The sequence below is a fragment of the Eublepharis macularius genome, chromosome 6, assembly GCF_028583425.1.
Source record: "Eublepharis macularius isolate TG4126 chromosome 6, MPM_Emac_v1.0, whole genome shotgun sequence".
Lineage (NCBI taxonomy): Eukaryota > Metazoa > Chordata > Lepidosauria > Squamata > Eublepharidae > Eublepharis > Eublepharis macularius.
In genome coordinates this window covers 51,562,486-51,584,066 of record NC_072795.1, presented here as the reverse complement: position 1 = coordinate 51,584,066, position 21,581 = coordinate 51,562,486, and the positions used below count along the sequence as shown (strand labels likewise).

Sequence of the window (21,581 nt, the reverse complement as noted above, 5' to 3'; positions counted from 1 at the left end):
GGTGCTTTGGAACTCAAATCTTGCTTTTCTACTGCAGACCAACAGGTCTTCCCACCCAAAACTATCCTAATCAGAGTTATACCCTTATAAGTCCACTGAAGTCAATGGACTTATATGGGTGTAACTCTGCTGAGGATGGTACTATTAACCATTTAGATTTGTGTGCAATGTTCAAGAGGCTTACTTTTGCCCTTTGTATGTATCTTATTGTTTCTTGGCCCTAACAAAAGAATAAATCTCTGCAGCAGTACTGCAGTAATAAAGGAATAAATAAGCCAAAAGCATAGAGAAAAGATAGCAGGGCTAATATTTTAATTGATGCTAACATAATGTAAATAAAATAAATAAAAAGGCACATGAGCATAGACAAACAAAAGCTGTAGCATATAATCATCACAAAATTCTTATGTCTGCTGACCCTCAAAAAATTGAAATATTTTGCTTAGATCTATGAAACAACATGTGCAGGACCAGGTTTATGATTATTTCTCTTGTTTTGCCAGGTTTTCTGGCTCCTATAACTTTCTGAGATGTGAAGGGCAACCTTTGTCATTTGGACTCCATAACAGAGTCCTCATGCTTAAAAGAGAATTTCACTCTATGCAGCCAATCAATTCTTCTTCTTCCTGCCTAAAGCTCTAAGTAGACAGTCAGGACTCAGAAGTGGCCCTTGCCTATTCTGGAGAGTAAGTTGTAACAAATCTCCAGTAAGTGTACAAGGACAAGGGGAAACTTATAAAACTTTCCACCCTAACAGCTCATTGTATGTTCCCTTGAGTTGCTTAGCAAGGTAGATGCTGCGAGTGGGAAAGTGTATTTTCAGGTAGGAGGCATGGGTCTGTTGGTTATCCAGGAATCTGGACCAAAGAACCCAGGCAAACTATGGATCAATTCAAGGTAGATGTATTAGGAAATTATTGTGCTTGTCCAACTTCCCTATTAACTGAGAGCGACAGTTTTCTGTTACCAAGGTTCATATAAACTTACTGTTTTCAGAACTTTTGTTTTCTATCAAACACAATCATTTAATAAAAGTTTTTAAACTTTGGGGCTTTTTAATGGCTCACACTCAGTTGTAGGTCTACACAATACCCCCTTATGAAATGAGAAACTACTCAGGGAATTAGATGGGGTGGGAGAGGGGTAACCTGAGCTGTCCCTGAGTTATAGAAAATTCTCCAAACAGCACTTAACATGTGCCAGGAGTTAAGAGCGGCAGGCAGAAGAGAAAGGTGGGAATGGGGTATTTGTATGCCACATGGAAAAAAGAACCTCATCCAAGATCTCCTCCCCATTCAAGAGCCCTGTGCCACAAAGCAATACTTCTTTGGACATACTACTTTGGATCCAGATTGAAAATTGGCTACACATTCCTGTAGAGAAACTGGCACATCAGGCCACTGATTTGACCAGGCAAGGAGGTCTGTAGCAAGCATCATTTGCAACCTGCAGGGGATGTAGGGAAGTGGCAAGTGGGCAAACCACTACCTCCTGGTGGTTTGCCCACTTGCCTGCCAGTTGCTGTCGATAGGTGGGAGGTTGCCAGCCACCTGGTGATCGTCTGCCACTGGCAGGCACCCAGGGCAGTGGAAGTGCGCCCACACTTCTCTTGAGGTCGAATTTGGCCCCAAGTGAGTTGATTCACAGAAGCACTCCTATGTCTGGTGTGATGGAATCACTTCTGGAAGTGACATCATCACATGGAGGCTGGGACCACATGCACATGAGGAAGGAAGGTAAGGGGAGTAACAGCACCCCTCCCCCGCTCGTGAGCCCAGGAGACCTGGCAACCCTGAGTGGATGGTAAACGGACGTTATTAAGATCCTAGAACCAAGAGCAGCCTGCAGGTTTCAAGGAGGCCTAGCTTCCACAAAGGCCTGACGTGTTCTCAATAGGCCTCAGTTAGGCTTGTCAGGTGCCTACAGGTGGCAGGCAAACTCCAAGCGGTTTGCCCCTCTGCCCACCAATTGTTGACGATCGGTGGGAGGAAACTAGCCACTGAGTGATTCAGGCAAATGGACAGTGTGCACACTTCAGGCTGGAGCATGGTGATTTCACTTCCAGAAGTTGGCTGCAGCACATCATGCTGGCCACAGGAGTGCTCCCTCTTTAAGATTCTGGAAATGATGTCATCGCATGCTGGCTGGGAGCATGTGAGTACAAGCATGTTGCCTGGAGACTTGGCAGCCCTACCTACCATTCCCAAAGTTCCGTCCAAACCTTATGATTGGTCTAGGGAGAAAGGGGATAAAAGCTTAAGCCAATTGCTAGTAAGGAGGTACAGCTTGGACGAAAAACACAGAAGGCCCTGCACACAGGGAGGGAGAGTGTTCACTCCCTGAAGCTGAGCAGGAGTGAGGCTACTTTGGGAGGGAGCTGATCTCTCACCCCACAAAGGGTTAGTCTGATTTACTGAGATCAGATATTGACATAGGAATAGAAACTAAGTAAGGCAGTCATGTTAGGGAGTTTTGTTGTTTTCCAGCTGGCTTCCTTTCTCAGAGTTTTGCCCTTCATAGTTGCAGTGACATTGTATTAATTCAGCCCCATTTTTATAACTGTTCTCTTATTTATTTGTTATAGTAGTTGTTTAATAAATTGTTTCTCATTCACTCTGCCTGGGTCCAAACTCTGTCAGACATCAGCACATACCCTGAGTAAAGAGAGAGTTGCTGGGCCCTCTCCAGCAACACCTTAGAACCGGAAGGATGGCAGCCCGCAGGAAGAAAGGAAGGGATGTGTGGGGAGGAAAGGATTCTCGTAAGGGACTTCCTGTCTCTGGTAAACGCTGCATGGCTCCGCCCCTTTGTGCAACAGCAGTATAGTGAAGGATGCATAGAAACGTTTTCTAATAACAGCCAATAATCCTACCTGACAGTTATCAAAATGAACAGCCACAACCAGATTGCCACCATAGAGATTATCTTGGAGATTTTCTGGGATTGCTGGTTCTTGTTCTGGAGGATAAGTGTACTTTAACCATTCCATCCAAGATAATCCGATAAGTGACTGCATCTTTTCTTCACTGATTCGTCCCATCTTATCCCGGAATTCTTTTACTTCTGGGTCCTGTAGGGCATCAAACTCTTGCAGACCTGAAAAAGTTAAATTAAAAACAAGGTAGTTTAATCAGCAATAGTTACCTCTCATCTCATACCACATAAAGTGTACTTATTACTTTCAGAGTTAGTATTATTTAAATTAATTCAAATTCCACATATTCTATAAAAGCAAAGACTATTCAAGCCACTAGAATTACATCTTCCAGGGAAAACATAATTTCAAATGACAACCATAAGCTAAATACACCTACCTAGGTTTACCAACCTCCAGGTGGTGGGCAGAGATCCGAAATTACAACTGATCTCCAGATCATAGATAACAGTTCCCCTGGACAGAATGGCTGCTCTTTGGCATTATACTCCACTGCGGTCTCTCCCCTACCCACACCCTACTCTCTCCAGGCTCCACCATCCCCAATGTTCATCAATTTTCCAACCTGGAGCAGCAACCCTGTGTCTCCCTTGGATACTGAAGTCATCATCTTTTGCTCAAGTGCTTTAATGCATGATTTCTGTTGTATAAAAAGCCACAAATAAACAGCAAACTTATATCAACTGTTCATTGAAAAAAAACCCACATTACTCTCTACATATGAATGCATGTGTGTCAGGGAGGTTGCATTGTATTTTATTTGTTGTTTACAAGCCACATTGAAGACCATTCGATAATAGTGGGTACACAACTTAATCTCATCCACATCTTTAAGATAAAATAAATATGCAAAACAAAAGACAGGGAAGAAGTTCTAGGATTCTCTCTTTCTCTAAAACAGGTCTGGCATTGGTAATGGCTTCATTTATATAGTGATACATTTATATACATTTATATAGTGATACATTACAGGGGAGAGCTGTGGTTATCGAAGGCTTATACTACATTGGAATAGGATTGTCTGGTTGTTTTGCTGCTACAAACCAACACGGCAAACTCCTTTCAAGCCTCACACAAGCCAATTAATCTCCACACCAAAAGGAGATGTTTACATTTACTAGCAAAGGAATGTTTTGGTTGCATCCTCCCTCTCCCCCCCCAATTGCATCTTCTCCCCCCTCCCCTCCCCCCTCCTCTTCTATATTTGACCAGTTTCTGTACCATGCATCTGACAAAGAGAACTTGATTCTCGAAAGCTTATGCTACAATAAAATTGGTTAGTCTTAAAGGTGCTACTGGACTCTCTTAGTGATTTACTGAGCACACATTGGTGTTTGCTATGATGAATATAATAACAAGTGAAGAGAAAACTTGTATTCATAAATATTCTGTGTACACACACACATACACACAGGTATGTATGGTCCTTAGCGTGGATGCCCCCCAATGTTTACAGACATGTCTCCCTTTGTCATACAGCAAAGCATGGATCAACTCTGACAAGGAGGTTTAAGGAGGCATTATTTTCCCACTTTTAAATGTGGGAAGAATGAAAGTCTTGTTTTGTTTGACTCTGGTGTGAGGGAGGGGGAGAATAACCAGCTACCTAAACAAGGAGTATTAGGAATAAGTTGGACTGGCTGTGCGTCAGTAGAAACTATTGTCAGTATGGACATGTTAACATTCACTTTGCTGTTGAAATCTAAACAAAACTTGCCGTCTTTGTGCCTGGACTACAATTGTCCATTGTTTAGATGACAGGCTTGGTCTCACTAGTGACTATTTTTAATTTCAATATACAATAGCAAGTGAGTAATCTGTCAATTCACTTAAGAATGAAACATTCTGTTTTAAAAAATTCTCAACAGCAACTGACCTATGGTACAGTTTCTGCCTGCTATAAAATATCTAACTGCGTATGACAATGTCTTTTTTTAAAACGGTCAAACAACATGCATTGTTTCAAGGAGTACAAACATAAATCTCAGTTTTTTAAAAAACAGTTTTCATATACCACAAATTCACAGTAATGATTATTAGAGATCCAAAGTCACAAGAACTATTCTCACAAGCCTTTTTCAGACGTTATATTTCTGCTGCCCCTGTCTTGCATACTGGAAGAACACATTACACATTATTACACAGTATGTTTGATCAGCATTTCATGCAAAAAAGGCAACGTGTATTTTGCAGATTCAGCACGTATGCACACTTTTGAAGGAAAAAAAGGAAATCTAGGTTTCTGAAAATGTAAACTATGGCTGTAAATATATGTGCTATCAATTTTACACAAAATGGTAATTTCATGTACGAAGATGATTGCTTGCAGCACCAATATGCAAGAAAAACGCAACATCCCAAAAGGGCTACTGGTGTTAACTGTCTACTTGCAAGGGCCGGCAATTTCAGAGGATTACTGTGTACACAGGTGCCCATAAAAACCACCATTTGGCGAAGACTCTCTGAGGCACATGGTGGTTGCAAGGCACTGATCCCTGTAGGGAGATATGTGCATAAATTGTAGTGAACTGGCTTCCTAGAAACCTCTGTGATTGAGATACCAGGAAAGGAGAGAAGTGGTGTGTTCGCAACTTCATTCCACAGCTCTAGTAAGGATGTTTTACCAACAACGTGATGGTAGCATTAAATTCTGTTGTAAAATAAGCTGAGGGCTTTGCCAGCTAGATAGCAAGATATAATTCTAAGTGGTTGACTTTTCCTTTCTTAAAAAAAACAATGAGTTGATTAGGCTACAGTCTTATGGGTATATTCAGGGGGGTAAGCCCCATTGAATAATATGAGACTTGCTTTCAAGAGGACGTGTTTAGGATTGCACTCTTCAATCTGATTTGTTGGCTCTGTTAGTGACATGACACTTCCAAATATTATTAGCATGCTAAATGTTATTGGGGATTTTAGACTGCATTTTTAAATTGCTGTTTCAGATCATGGTATTGTTTTATCATATAAATGTACCTCATCATGTATTTTTGTTTTGTAAACTGCCTTGGGAGCAGCATGCTGAGAGTCAGTCAAAATCTGTTTTAAATATACTAAATAAAAAAAAATTCTCATGAAGAAAAATTACACTGCCATATCTTTCTTCCTATTCCTGCAAAGTATACCGAAAATATTCTTTTTGTGTTGTATTGAGAAATAGTCTATGAATGGTTCTTTAACACAGAATCAAAAGCAACCTATACAAACTTTCATTCATTTAGAAAACATATATGCTGCCTCTTCAGAGACTGACTTGAGGTGGTTCACAAAAGGAAAACAATAAATAAAATAATAAAAACAACATAATTACCAATGATAATGAAACAAGCCATAAAGGAACATTCACCATCTTAAAATTATATTCATAAAATAGTCCTCAGGCTAGAAACAGACCATAAAAATAGCTACGAAGGATGTATCCTTAATTAAAATTCTGGCAAGCCTCAAGGGGAAGAGCATGGGCACAGGTGAGGTACCATGGCTGAAAAAGCTCCATCTCTAGTTGCTACCTTGTTCACCTCTGCAGGTACTGAGAGCAAGTCTTGGGCAGATAATCTGAACTGGCAAACTGGACTGACAGTAAAGAAAGAAATGAGCAGTTAAACAGATTTTGGCTGTAACATCTCCAGTCATCAAGGAATTTCTGCTGTCTGACTGAACAGAAGAGCAAGCAGATGAAGCAGCCTTTCACAGTCTGGTCACTGGTCCATTTGCTCTGACTGGCAGCAGCTCTCTAGATTCCAACCTCCCCTTAAAAAACAAAGCTGAGATATAATTAACTGGTGACTGAACCTAGTGGCAGCTTCCCCATGCACAACGTTTGCTTTGCCCACTGACCTGTGGTCCTCTCCATTTCTGGATGACACAGTTCAAATGGCATGAGTCATGTGCTGCTGCAGCCAGCACATGTACAAGTAATATCAAGGCTGACAGCGTCCCTTTTCAGTTGTGGTCCCATCCAAGGGCCAGTGTCAGTATACCCTGAGGTGGGGCAGCTCCCAGGCCACAGGGCTTCTGGCGGGGCCCACTGATCTCTTACCCACCTGCCCTGCCATCTGCCTGCTTGCCCCTCCACCATCTGCTTGGTGTTCCAGCACCTAGCCTCGTCACATGCCCCACCCAGCATCATTGGAGAAGGGTATGCAGGTGGTGCTGAGTAATGGTGTTTCTGGCAGGAGCAGCAGTGGTAGTGCCTAGCCACGTGCTTCCTGGTGCCATCAGAGAAAGGGTTAATGGGCAGAGGAAGGATACTTAGGCAGGCTGGCATGAAGGAAGGGAGGTGCCCAGTGAGTGCCTGGTGGTGGGCCCTCCAAAACCTGGAACTGGCCCTTCCCTATCCTGTTTGTACTCATAACATGCTTAATGAATTCTTAGTGGGAAAGCCTATGGCAGACATCAAATTGAATGTTGAATGCAATCTTCATCTTTATTAATATTAAATTTATTTCAGTTTGCAATTTTCCCCTAACATCGATCACAGCAATGAAAAATTAATAAACAGCAAGAAGTACACAGGATAACTACACCAAGGAAGGGTAGGCGAAAACAAAAAAATAACTACATCTTCTTTCAAGGAAGAGTGAGCCATCTTGTTTCAAAGCACCTATAGCTTAGGTTGTTTCAATGATACCTGTACCTCACTATGCCTTTCCATGAAGACAAGAATATAAATATGTACCTTTTCCTATGAGGACGCCTATCTTGGAATCCAATTTTTCCCCTGGGTCACAGCTTCTTGTAATCAGCTGAAGGACAGGAAGAAATGGGCGAACGTCGCAGAGCCTTCGTGTCTCATCTTCCAGTTCCTCACGTACTGCTGTTTGATTCACACAGGAAAACATATAGGAGTCTATCTCCATAAGGAGGTGAAATAGAGGGTAGCTGTGTGCTTGCTTCCATAATAGCTGCAAAAAAGCACAGAGATATGAAAGTAGAACACATTTTTTAAAAAATAAAATCCACTCACTGGAAGTAAGATCTTCGTCAACTTTATGTACAGCATATACTGTACATTTCAGTGTTATCCCTCCAATCTCTTCTAAATCCCTGAATCCAACTTTAAAGAAATGTGTTTAAATCAAACCCAGCTGAGCCAAGCTTCCAAACAACTGGGGTAGGTCATGCATCTAATTTAAAAGAACAGCTATTTTTAAAAAAAATGTAAATACTACACTTGAAAGAAAGCTCGTCCTCAATACTCTAGGGCTGTTCTAGAACAAAAAGCCAGGGATAAAGTGTACTCTTGTCAGTGTCTTTATATTCTTATGAAAGGGAATGCTGGGGTTCTCTGCCTCTCTTGAGAGGTGGGTCTCCTCCGCAGTGTTATCTCTAACTGTTTTGTTGATTTTACAGGGGATTGGCAATGCCACTGCTTAAAAAGTAGTTAACGTCATGACAAGTGTGGAACCTGCTGGCCTCTGACACTTCTGGATTTATCAACCAATCAGCTCGCTGTAAATGCAATGTTGCCAACTACCTATCTTCTGTATTGGATTTGGAAGTGTCAAATTTGTTCATAGCTACAGGACTAAGGAAGAGACCCTTAGTTTTCTTTTCTCTTTTTTTTTTAATTAAGTTTTCTCATGTGCCCTTATAGCATGAGTCTTTCCTGAAAACATCATGTGATACATTTCAGTTCTAATATTTTACCATACTGCACATTGCTATGGCTTACAATCAAAGCAATGAAGAGACTTTAAATTGTATTGTCGAAGGCTTTCACGGCCGGAGAACGATGGTTGTTGTGGGTTTTCCGGGCTGTATTGCCGTGGTCTTGGCATTGTAGTTCCTGATGTTTTGCCAGCAGCTGTGGCTGCCATCTTCAGAGGTGTAGCACCAAAAGACGGAGATCTCTCAGTGTCACAGTGTGGAAAAGATGTAGGTCATTTGTATCTACTCAGGAGGGGTGGGGTTGAGCTGAGTCATCCTGTAAGAGTTTCCCCGGGTGTGGAATGCTAATAGCGGGAGGCTTCACTGTATCCTGAGGAGGTTCTTTTGCATATGGATTGGTACTTGATGTGCTAATCTTCTCTGCAGGGCTATTGTCGGGGATAGAATGTTTTGTTAGCCTGGTGTTTTTCAGAACTGGAAACCATGCTCTGTTCATTCTTAAGGTTTCTTCTTTCCTGTTGAAGTTTTGTTTATGCTTGTGAATTTCAATGGCTTCCCTGTGCAGTCTGACAAAGTAGTTGGAAGTGTTGTCCAGTATTTTGGTGTCCTGGAATAAGATGCTGTGCCCTGTTTGCGTTAGGCTATGTTCAGCCATATATCAAAGGAATTACTGATCAGATGGGAAAGCTTATGAAAAAGCATAACCTTCAAGCAGTATTCAGACCCACCCGAAAAATACAACAGATGCTACGATCAGTAAAAGACAGTAGAGACCCCCTCACCTCTGCAGGAGTATACCGTATACCCTGCAGCTGTGGACAAGTTTACATCGGGACCACAAAGCGTAGCATCCAGACAAGAATAAAAGAACATGAAAGACACTGCAGACTTGGACAACCTGAAAAATCAGCAGTGGCTGAACATAGCCTAACGCAAATTGATATTGTATGACTAACAAGAAGAATTTCATGAGAAATCTGCAACGGATAATTTAAGAGCAGCTTTACCTGTTTTATATGAGAAATGGTAGCATCACGAGGGACATCTAGATTGATATAGATTCCAGTGGGTAGGAGGCAGTCCACAGATATTGAGCTATCAGCTGCTACCTGTGAATCTACTGCCCAGATGTCCAGGGTATCTGCCATGGCAGGAGGCATCGTAGATTTTAAATATCATAACCACATGGTCCTATTGGGGGAAAAAAAGTCAGATTCAACCATCAAGGAATTTGCCATGTCTGTTTCCATAGGGTAGCCTGTAAGGTCTGAATCAAACATTTAAAACATCTAAGCTGCACATAAAACCAGGGCTTTTTTTCTGGGAAAAGAGGTGGTGGAACTCAGCACCACACAATGACATCACTTTGGGTCAGCTGGAACAAGGGGGGAGTTTTTTAAAGTTCAAATTGGCTGCTGGCAAAAATGGTCACATGGCCAGTGGCCCTGCCCCCTGATCTCCAGACAGAGGGGAGTTTAGATTGCCCTCCACGCTGCGGAGGGCAATCTAAACTCCTCTGTCTGGAGATCAGGGGGAGGGGTCGCTGGCCATGTGACCATTTTCAAGAGGTGCCGGAACTCCGTTCCACTGCGTTCCAGCTGAAAAAAAGCCCTGCATAAAACAATACACAAACTTTAAGAAATGACATTGCCTTTCTCAGGTAGTGGTTGCGATTAAAGTTTCACATACCCCCCCCCCCAAAAAACCTAAGAACATTATGAAATGAACAAGGAGCAAAAAGGGAGTACAAAGGAGCAGCTGACAGAGATAGCGACCTTTTTTTACAAAAAAAAAATCCAGTCTACTAGACAACAGGCAAAAAAAATGCACAAAGGGTTACTGTGTCAGTACAGAGCTTTGATTACAATCTTTACAATGGAAAGATTGTAGGACTGTGAAATTAAGAGTAAATGAAAATTAAGAAAAGCAAAGTATTTTTCTCTCAATAACAGACTTTAAAGAAAAAACAGAATAGTAAAACTGAATGAGGATGAATACAACAAACTAAGAAAGGGACAGAATGAGCTAGAGAAATATTAAACAATAATCCTAGAAGGTCACATGCAAGCAGTGTTGTGAAAAGCAGTCTACAAATGGGGAAAAACAGGTTCAAAACTCTGTTCTGCCATGAACGTCAATAGATGACCCTGGGCCAGGCTCCATCTCAACCTAATCTAACTCATGGAGTTATTGTGAGGATAATAAAGGAGGTATGCTGTTGGAATAAGGGTGGGATAAAAGTCATAGAAACATAGAGCTGGAAGGGAACCCAAGGGTCATTTAGTCCAGCCGCCTGTGCAACACAGGAAATTCACAACCATCTTCCTTCCCTCACCTCCCTCAGTGACCCCTGCTTTATGCCCTGAGGAAGGCACAAAACCTCTAGGATCCCTGGCCAATTTGGCCTAGAGGAAAATTCCTTCTTCACCCCAAAGTGGCGACTGGCATTACCCTGGGCAAATAATAAAAGGCCATAAGAGCCAAGCATCAGCTCATCTCTTCATACACTCCCTCTCTTGATTTGTGTACATTCATATTAAGTCAGAGAATCATCATAGCTGTCGGATGACCATCTAGCCTCTTAAATACCTCCAAGGAAGGAGAGAACACCACCTCCTAAGGAAGCTTGTTCCACTGAGGAACAGCTCTGTCAGGAAGTTCTTCCTAATGTTCAGCTGAAAACTCTTTTGCTTTAATTTTAACCAATTGTTCCTAGTCCTACCTGCTGGGGCAACAGAGAACAACTCTGTTCCATCCTCTATGTGACAGCCTTTTAAATAGACAGCTATCATATCACCTGTCAGTCATCTCCTCTCCAGGCTAAACATACCCAGCTCCTTCAAACTTTCATCATAAGACTTGGTCTCCAGACCCCTGACCATCTTTGTTGCCCTTCTTCGGACACGTTCCAGCTTGTTAACATCCTTCTTAAACTGTGGTGCCCAAAACTGAACAAAGTACTCCAAATAAGGTTCAACCAGAGCAGAGTAAAGCAATACTATTACCTCACATGATCTAGACACTATACTTCTGTTGATACAGCCTAAAATTGCATTTGCCTTTTTAGCACAGCATCACATTGCTGACTCATGTTCAGTGTATGATCTACTAAGACCCTTGATCCTTTTCACATGTGCTACTGCCAAGACTTCCCACATCCTATAAGTGTGCCTTTGATTTTTCCTACTTAAATGCAGAACTCTGCTGAAATTTACTTTACTAGTTTTAGCCCAGTTTTCCAGCCTGTCAAGATCACAACAAAGTCTGTCTTGTACTTTGTTTGCAATCCATCCCAATTTAGTATCATCTGCAAATTAATGAGCATCCCCTCTATTCCTTCATCCAAGTCATTTATAAAGATGTTGAACAACACAGGGCCCAGGGCAGACCCCTGAGGCACTCCACCTGTTACTTCTCCCCAAGAAGATGAGGAACCATTACAAGCAAACTTTGGGTACGATCTCTCAACCAGTTACAAATCCATCTAGAGGTAATAGGATACAAACCACATGTTACAACTTGTCAAACAGAGTATCACATGGAATCTTATCAAAAGCCTTACTGAAAACAAGATAAACAATGCCACAGCATTCCCCTGATCCACCAAAGTAGTAACTCTCTCTCAAAAACAAGATACAGTTAGTGTGACATGACTTGTTCTTGAATAACCCATGCTGGCTCTTAAGTAATCACAGCTGTCTTTTCTAAATGCTCAAACTGACCGTTTGATGATTTGTTCCAGGCCCTTTCCAGGTATGGGCAACAAGCTAACAGCTAACATCTGGAACCTCACCTGTACTCGTAGAATTCTCAAAGATAGAGGCCCTGCAATTACATTAGCAAGTTCCTTTAGTACCTTAGGGTGCAATTCATCTGGTCCTGAGGACATGATTTCATTTAAAGAAGTTAGAGGAGTTTATGTACCACCCCAATGTCTACCCTAGGCTGCAACAATTCCATTTCTTCCTCATGTGTTCCCTTTTTGCCAGGGTGAGCAAAACTCCCCTTGAAATGAAGACCAAGGCAAAGTAGGAACTGAGTTCTGCTCGTCTTTATCACCTGTTAAACTCTCACTTTCCTCCTTCCCACTTATTCTTTTTCCTGCTCCAAACATAACCAAAGAACCCCTTTTTTGTTGTGTTTAGCATCTCTTGTTAGCCTAAGCTCATATTCAGCTTTAGCCTCTAACATTGTCTCTACAAGCGCTGGCAAGTTGTTTATATTTATCCTTGGTTATACAGTGCTCCTTCCAGTTCTTAAATGTATCTTTTAAAAATTTTCACATCTGTAGAAAGTTGTTTATGGAGCCACTCTGGCTTCTTTAGGTATCTCCCATTTTTCTTTTTCATTGGAATAGTTTATGATTGTGCCTTCAATACCTTGCTTTTAAGAAACTCCCACCCATCTTGAACTCCTTTCTCCCTGAGTTTTTCTGACCATGGGATTCTTCCCAATATGATTTTGAGCTTGTTAAAATTAGTTTTTCTAAAATCCAACCTATATGTCTATGTTCAGCTTTTCCCTTACCCAAGATGTTAAACTCCAGTCCAAAATTACATGGTCACTACTTCTCAGGGTGCCCAGTACTTTCACCTCATCAACCAGATCTTATAATAATAAAATGTCTCAGGTCACTGCAAGTGTTCCTATTATTACTAATTTCTGATCAACCATGTATTCCTTTGGAAACCCTCAATTTTTCACTCTCCTAATAAAATTCAGTATTGTTGCTAAATACTAGATTTAGGAGGGGGTTGCTGCTGATCGAAGGCTGGGATTTCCCTACAAATTCAGTTACCCCGTTAGGTTTTTATACATTCTGGCAGACAAAGGAGGTAATGTAAAGTCTTTCTGTTAAACAGGCTGCATGTGGACAGAAGAGTTACAGTTTAAGAAACTCAAGCTTCCTTAGGTACATGAACTTCTTTGTTTCTTTGGAACCCAACCACAATATATGAACTACAAATAAACGCCAAAGAGCAAGGAGAGAAGAACAACTTTCAAATATCTAAAAGGACACTATTTTTAGAATAGGGGACAAGAAGCAAATGGAGCAACTGATCTTCCTGAGAGATACTTCCTGAGATACTGAGAGGACTAAGGTTCAAGCTGAAACAAAGCAAGAACAGTTGGGAGATAGAACACAGTTATGGGGCCTCCTCCCTAGAGGATTTCAGTAAAACATTAGACAGCCATGTTCTTGAGGTAGTTTAAGGTCAGTGCACAGATGGGGCTTCAACATACCCAAGAAGGGAAGCTGCTTTGAAAACCATTCACATTAACACAGAGAAAGAGATGCTAACATGAACATGCATGCCACGTGGACTCTTGTCCATGCCATGTGATTTTAACTGGTTACCATGAATGTGTGAATTGTACAGAAGGCTGTAACTATGCTGCTCTTACTAAATGACACTTGATATACTTTTCAATCTTGCTATGAGGACTTGAGATGAGGTGTATACTGAAGTGGTAGAGACTGAGCTGACTCCCTACTAATCCAAATGCAGTCTTGAAGATTGGTGGGATTTTTTAAAATAAGTGGCACAGTCCTAAGGAACAGCTTCATCTGTAGGTATAGCTCTCCACCTTTCTAATTCATTGAAAATTAAGCAGCCAATTGTATAGAAAGTTGTCAGCAGGATGCATCCAAGCTGAAGGCCAATTTGCAAAGTCAGCATTTGCGGTCCCTTTTAAGAAGCAAATATAATGAACATGCACATTTGTAACAGAAGATGAGTTGGTGTTTTGTTCCTCAATGAAACAGATTAGCTTCTTTCAGAAAAGATATTCAGTCCTCATTCTGCCTCCCGCCACTTGCTGGCAGCATAAAGGTCAGTGAAATGCAAGAATTTATACAGAGAACAGCATTTGTCACAGCCATGAGACTAGTGTGAGAATGAATCACAGACCAAGCTATATAAATGCAAAGCAATGCTGGTGAGTGACTAACCAACACCCCCACATCCAACAGCTGAAACTGTGCCAAGCGGCCATCTGTATGGCAAATAGCAACATGAGAACAATCTTAAACAGCTCTTTCTAAAACTTTTGCTGGGGTCTATTTCAAGCAACTATGCTTGTATCTATTTATACCTATCCTCACTATAAAAACAACTTCCCTGATTAAAAAACAGGGAGTGTAAATAAAGCACTCACCATCAGCATTTTCAGCATCCCATTAAAAGATTAATATAAAATCGCAGCATTTCCTAACAGCAAACCCTTTTGAAAAAGGTGAGGTATCTGCAAGATCCAAAAATATTAATGTACCAGACTTTTAAAATAAGAATTAAGCATATATTCATCACCATTTTTATATGAACACCAACTGATTTTACAAGAGGTAACGTTTTGATGACAATGGTGGAAGAAGATGTAAGAGAGGAAATGCTTCAGTGGTTTAGATCTTTCCTTTGTGGAAGATCATAGATGTGGTTATTGGAGAGGCCGAATCATCCCCTCTCCCCAAAGATCTACATTACAGGGCTCAGCACTCAGTCCCCTCCCCCCACCCCATCCCAAGTTTACTATGTATATGCAGCCATTAAATAACATCATTCATAGCTTCTAGGATGGCATTAATATGCTAGTAACAGCAAGCGCTATATTTCTTTAACATAGCAACTCGAAGCTGCCATCTCTGTGCTGAGCCTGGAAGCTGTTGTCAAAGGGATGAGGGCAACCAGGCAATTGTATTGTTTATTGCATGTCCCAGCTATTGATCATAATTGACTTACACTGTGTGATCTACCTTGAGTCTCAGAGAGAAAGGCAGATTATAACAACATAAATAAAATACCTGAATCTAGACATCAGAAGTGTTGCTGATAGGGTCTGCTGTTATGGAGAAAATATAGCCCCTTGACATTTATAGTACTAAGAGGCCTCTATAATTGCAGGTGAATAGTCTATGATCTCAAGAGGGGCAATCCTAGTATTATTTAAATTGTTGCTATGACTAAATTATGCCCCTTTCAAATCTATTTGCCATGGAGACTGAGCTGATCTTGTCATGCTGATCCGTACAACAGTAACCTCAAGAGTTTGCTACTGCAGCACTCTCTATGTGAGGAAAAAATACGGGCAACCCTGGAACGTCAATAACAGGGAACAAACAACAACTCCAGGGAACCAATTCACAATAGCTGTGTAATCTGTATATCATATGAAAGTGCAGAAGTGCAATAGTGCAATTATACAGTTAATAAATACACAATACAAAAATACAGTCATATTCAGTAAACCTATCATTTGAAAAATCTTTGTCGTCCGTACAGCGTTTTTTGAATAATTTAAATTATTGGACTGTGAATGACATAACACCTCTCTATGAATCTCCACCTCCGGCTTTCTATCAAAATAAGACACTTGGCACTTTAACTGAATGAAACAAACTGTACGGACGACAAAGATTTTTCAAATGATAGGTTTACTGAATATGACTGTATTTTTGTATTGTGTATTTATTAACTGTATAATTGCACTATTGCACTTCTGCACTTTCATATGATATACAGATTACACAACTATTGTGAATTGGTTCCCTGGAGTTGTTGTTTGCACTCTCTATGTGAAGCTGCTCTCGAAAAGAACTTGGAAGTTTCAGGTAGTGCAGAATATGTCTGTTGGATTGATAATGGGTGCTGAGAACACTTTAATCCTGTGTCTTTCAATTAAGTATCAAGTTCAATTAAAGATGCTAGTACTGACCTATGAAACTCTCTATGCACTAGGACCTACAGATGAGAGACCATCTATGTCTTGAGACTGAGTCAGGTCAACAGCACCTGCTGCTAGTACTAGCCAAATTAGATCTATACCAACAAGTGATGTTTTCAGTGATAGCTCCTGTCCTCTGGTACTCACACTCCAAAGAGGTATGGACAGCAATTTCTTTGCTGAGTTTCCGGGAGGATTATAAGACTACCTTTTAATATATATTTATTTCATTTATATCCTGCCTATCTACCCAGTTAGGAGGACCCTCAAAACAATGAAAAGTTTGAGAGAGTTAAAAATCAACTTTTAAAGCAATACACATATGTACAACAGGAAAGTGAAATAAACAGGAAGGATAAGGGAATGCCCCATGAAATAAAGGGTCTTCACCCACTTGAAGATGACAATGATAGAACTGTTGATGGATCTCCCTGGGGAAGGAACTTCACAGTCCTGGTGTCAGGACCAAGAAGGCCCTCTCTCATGTTGCCACCCACTTAGTCTCTGATGACAGGGGCACCCAGAGTAGGGCCCCAAATATTACTTGAATAGTCAGGTGAGTCAATATGGGAGTAGGTGGTCCTTAAGATACACTGGCCCCTCCCCTCCAGGATCAAATCAGCTGACTGATCCTGCCTTTGGAGAGGAGGAGCGGTATTCCAGAAGTGAGGACTGCCCCACTCCTAGGACCACCAGAGAATGGCTGCTTTAGAGGGTGGATTGCATGGAATTATACTCTGTTCCCCTCACCAAGCCCTGCCTTTCCTAAATTCTACCTCCAAATCTCCAGGAATTTCCCAGCCTAGTGTTGGTTTATACCCCTATCCACTTGGAAGTAAGAAACTTTTAGTCTGATACACATCATTTGATTTATCTGAAGGTCTTAATGAGCTTTCTACTGAATACATATCTTTGTTTTCTGGAAGAGCGTATAAATATTTGATAACAAAATGGCTTAAATAGAATGGCAATTCCTGCCTTTGTTCTGCTTATACTTTTTAGGTATAGATAATTTGCTTCTCTATTATCTTATTATGAGGCTACATGATAGACTCAGTACTAAGGAGAGCTCTGGATGGGCTTTTACATAGCAAGGAGAAAAAAAGGAGTATAATGCCTTTTAAAATAACATTTGGATAGCTTGCATTTACTAAGGTCAGCTACAGTTTACAAGGTCAGGAAAGCAAAACCATTCTTAGTACCAAGCTGCAATTCTCAATCAGTGTTCACAATGCAGCAGAATCTCAGCAACACTCAAAAAGTTGCATGAGGCTTTGCAAATATGGACTGATCCCAGTAAATGTATTTTTGTCTACTAAGTCTTTGAAAGGTTTCAGTCAGAGGTTTAAAATTTTGGCCCTTTACTGCCTCTACATCAGTTTTCTAAACTTTGTATCTCTGAACTAAGCATTTTAAAAATGTCCCTCCATCTCTTAACCTAGTGCAGGCTTCCTCAGTTGAATATCCTTGAATTTCTCCCAGTCTATCCCTCTCCCAGCCAACTCACAAATCCAGGGCAAATGTTAAGAGGCACGGGATTTTTTCTACAGTAGGTCCATCCAGCTGGAATGGCCTACCAGCGTGGGTGCAGAGGATGGCTTTCTTTATTGTATTCGAGAAGGCATGCTAGACAGTTTCATTCCAGAGGGCATTTGGTGGAGGGTGCCTTAACTGAATTTTTAACTATATAGTTATTATCGTGATGGACAGCTATTACATTTTTGTGTCCTTGCAGTGCTTATTGCTTTGTTGGCTGCCTTGAGTCTAACGACATAAGGTACAATATAAATATTTTAAATGAGCAATTGAAATATTTGACCCACTCACTATGAAAGTAGGTATGATACAGCTAGGATTTCAGCAAGCATATGTATGTGGCGAGCAACAACATCAATTAATAAATGCTAAGTAAAGATCTTACCAGTAGGCCTCAGCATCCTTGGGGACTGACAAATTGGTAATATTGCTTATTAGGACTATACTGTATTATACTAGGGTTTAAGATGTTTACTTTTTTGATGAGGGATTGAAATAAGAGGTGAAATGATACATGAAGTTTCCCCTAGTACACTATGAAAGTGACTGAGCTGAGGAGGATAAAGCCAGAAGGTGTTACTACAAGCAGTGACGAAACAGAAAAGGAAAATAGTTCAAGAGAATATTGTGTACTTTTTTGCCTTGAAATTCTTTACTGTTCAGTTAAGTTTCTGAAGGCTGCATTCCTATAAGCAAAAGGATTCCCACAACTGGAATGATCTTACTCATTGTAAATATATTCAGTATCTGCTACTTGTGGGGGAGGGGGGCATTTTCTGGGTTTAGGATTGGACTGCCAATTTGACAGCATATAAAAAGCTAAACCCAAACAAGAACACATTAAAGCCTGTAAAGAAAAGCCAGGATTGTAATAATTTATGAGTCTCTGTAAAGCTGCCATAAGCATTAATGAGCTACCATAAATGAGGTCTTTCCTTTAGTAGTACCATGCATTAAGTAACTGCCCAATAAAAACTCATGTCCCTTTGACCTGCACATTAATTTTCTGATATTAGCTTCAAGGAGCAATGCTGAAAAGAAAGTGGTTGACCAACTACATCCTTCATCGTTGTGTGTACAGTATATCTAGTCAGTGGGGAAAATTACATTTTTAGCTTAGTGGCAAGTTTAGTCCATCAGTGTCCCTTTGAGGAATGGCACTTCCGTTGACATCATTTCATAAGTAGCTATTAGGATAACACTAGGATATCTACCCGCAGAGAACTCACCCGAAAGAAGGGCTACTTACAGAGAAAAACAACTTTCTCCAAAGATATGGTTGCCAAACTCCAAGTCTGGCATTCTCCCATAATTACAACTGATCTCAAGATCAGAGAGATTAGTTTTCTTGGAGATAATGGCTATTTCACAGGGCAGACTCTATAGGTTTTAAGTGGAAACCCTTCTCAAATTCCCCTCTTCACAGACCCAGCCTACATATCTCCAGGAATTTCCCAGGCTAGATTTAGCAACTCTAGGAGCCTCAATAAGGAATTTCATCAACTGAAGACATGCATTCTGTAGTAACCTTCTCTCACACCTTACCCTCTATCAAAACAGAAAAATGACATGAGGGTTCAGAAAAAAACATAATTTGCTCTACATACATCCAATTAGGATGATCTGACCCTGGACACTAATGGATCTGTTATGAGCCTATCACCCGTCTCATACTCCTTGGCCCTTTGCCTTGTTGAGCCCTCCCTTTTAGCTATTGGAATAACCAGTGTGAGCCCACTCACTTTCAGCAGCATCTCCAGTGTTATGGAATAACCTACCCAAGGAAGTGGAAAAGGTCCTTTTATTTTCTGCCGTCCATAAGAAATGTAAGATAGTTGTTTTCATCTAGGCATTTGAAAATTAATTCTATATTACTTTGAGGAACACCTGCAAACGTTTTTAGATTGTCTGATTTTGAGTTAGTTTCTTCCATGTAGGTCAGGGTTTTTTTTGTAAGCCATCTTGAATCTCTGTAGTTGGTGGAAAAAGCAGCATATAAATTCTGGAAGCCTAGGGTCCCCCCACCCCCTACCATATGTTCCAGTAAGAAAACAAGGAGGCTGTCATAAATTAACACACAAGTTACAGTTACATATAGAAACAAAAATCTTTTATGTATATAGCCTTTTATAGGGGGATCATCCTACATTTAGAATTATATGCCTTTTAAATAAATAAGGCATTTTAATAAATAAATAAATAAAAACAACCACAAATAAGCCTTTTTGGGAGCTAAGTGCTATAGAGCTAACTCTGCACTTTCCCCCCAGAAGTTTAGGAATACTTGACAACAAAGCTAATACCCTTGTTGAACCAAAAATATAGTTTTTCACCCTTTCTTCATGGAACTCAGCCCTTATCAAAATGACTGATATCCTCAACAACATATGTTGAATGTACACCTTCCTTTGTCACAAGTTCCACTTATTCTCACATCAGCTACTCCAAATGGAGATCTCACTGGAAATTAGGGATAATTAGTTTAGACATGAAGATGACAGTAGCATCCTTTTAAGTACCTTTACTAACTGGTAGGCTTTAATTACCGCTCTGATCTTGAAGGATCTCAGTATTTAGAGGAAAAAGCTATACATACAGGCTCACACAATATGTGTGCAAGTGTAAACAATTAAGAAAGGGAGAAGCAGTACGAAAATTCAAATATCACTCATGGCACTATATAAGCTTTATGCAGCTGCTGAAAACAATGATTTGATGTTTGCCATCAGATTTTCAATACTACATGCCAACCTGATAGTCAGCGTTAGGCTGCATCTACAGTGAAACTGCATATAGGAACCATCCACAACTGGATTTTCCTGTGTGAACAAGAAAATCCATTTATAAAATGATCATAACATTGCAATATCCAGTTGTACATGGATGAAACATGGGACTTGGTGCCAAAGAGTGAGCACAGCCTCAATCTGATCACAGAACTTTTCAGTATAAATGAAGTTGCTATAGTCAAGGTAACAGAATATTTGCCTTCGTTAGTTAAGACAGACAGCGGTTTAAAGCTCCTTTTGGGCCTCTCTGTAGAAACATTCAATCCCCCCTTCCAGGCTAGCTGTGAAGCTTCCTGGCAAGAAAGCTTTGTTTGGATGTCTGTGGCTGCTCTGTCTGACTTTACTTAGAGATTCTGTGATACGCGAAACCTGGCTCAGGAACAAAACACAGTATTGACTTTACCACAAGTGTATTTTTTCAAGACTTGTCATATTTAGACAGCATAATTCTTACTAGAGAACATATTTATTATACCAAAGAACTGTGAAAGTACGATGTTTCAAGATGTTAAAACAGCCACTAAATGTGGCTTTCATTTCAGTTAGAAATGAAGAGTTTGCACTAATCAGTACAAATGCACTTGTGTGCTGGTATTCCTTTTGGTTCTTTAAATTATTTGAATCAAACATCAGAGAAATTTAACCACAAACATTTGCATGATTTACTAAACTCTCTCCTTCCCAACAGAACGTAAACTGGCACAGAGCAAAGGTACCAATATGTGAGCAGGTGAGTCCCCAGTCCAAACCCCACGTTGCCAAGAACTCGGCTAGGCAGTCTTATGATCAGCACAGTCTCTCTCTCTCTCATCCTCTATCTCCCATCTATAATGATTAGTAATACTGACCTACTTTACAGGATTGTCAAAGGAATCACTGCAATATCAGTTGCCTCCAGATGTCAAGAATTAGAGATTGTTATGAGGATGAGGCAGGATGATCTCAGGGAACCATTCTCCCCCCCCCTCGCCCCACCCCCATGCACTGCA

The 21,581-nt window shown here is 40.6% G+C and overlaps 1 protein-coding gene across 3 annotated transcripts in view; it reads right to left on the bottom strand.

The window, feature by feature from the left end:
• Window positions 1-21,581, bottom strand: part of PIK3CB (phosphatidylinositol-4,5-bisphosphate 3-kinase catalytic subunit beta) — a 127,715-nt gene that overhangs the window by 70,557 nt on the left and 35,577 nt on the right. For all 3 annotated transcript variants that reach the window (XM_054983137.1, XM_054983139.1, XM_054983138.1), the window contains 3 exons: window positions 9,553-9,736; window positions 7,614-7,839; window positions 2,873-3,096 (listed from right to left, as the gene is read on the bottom strand). In XM_054983137.1, coding sequence (XP_054839112.1) covers window positions 2,873-3,096; window positions 7,614-7,839; window positions 9,553-9,705 — 603 coding nt within the window. In that variant the 5' untranslated portion in view covers window positions 9,706-9,736. The remainder of the gene's footprint in view (window positions 1-2,872; window positions 3,097-7,613; window positions 7,840-9,552; window positions 9,737-21,581) is intronic.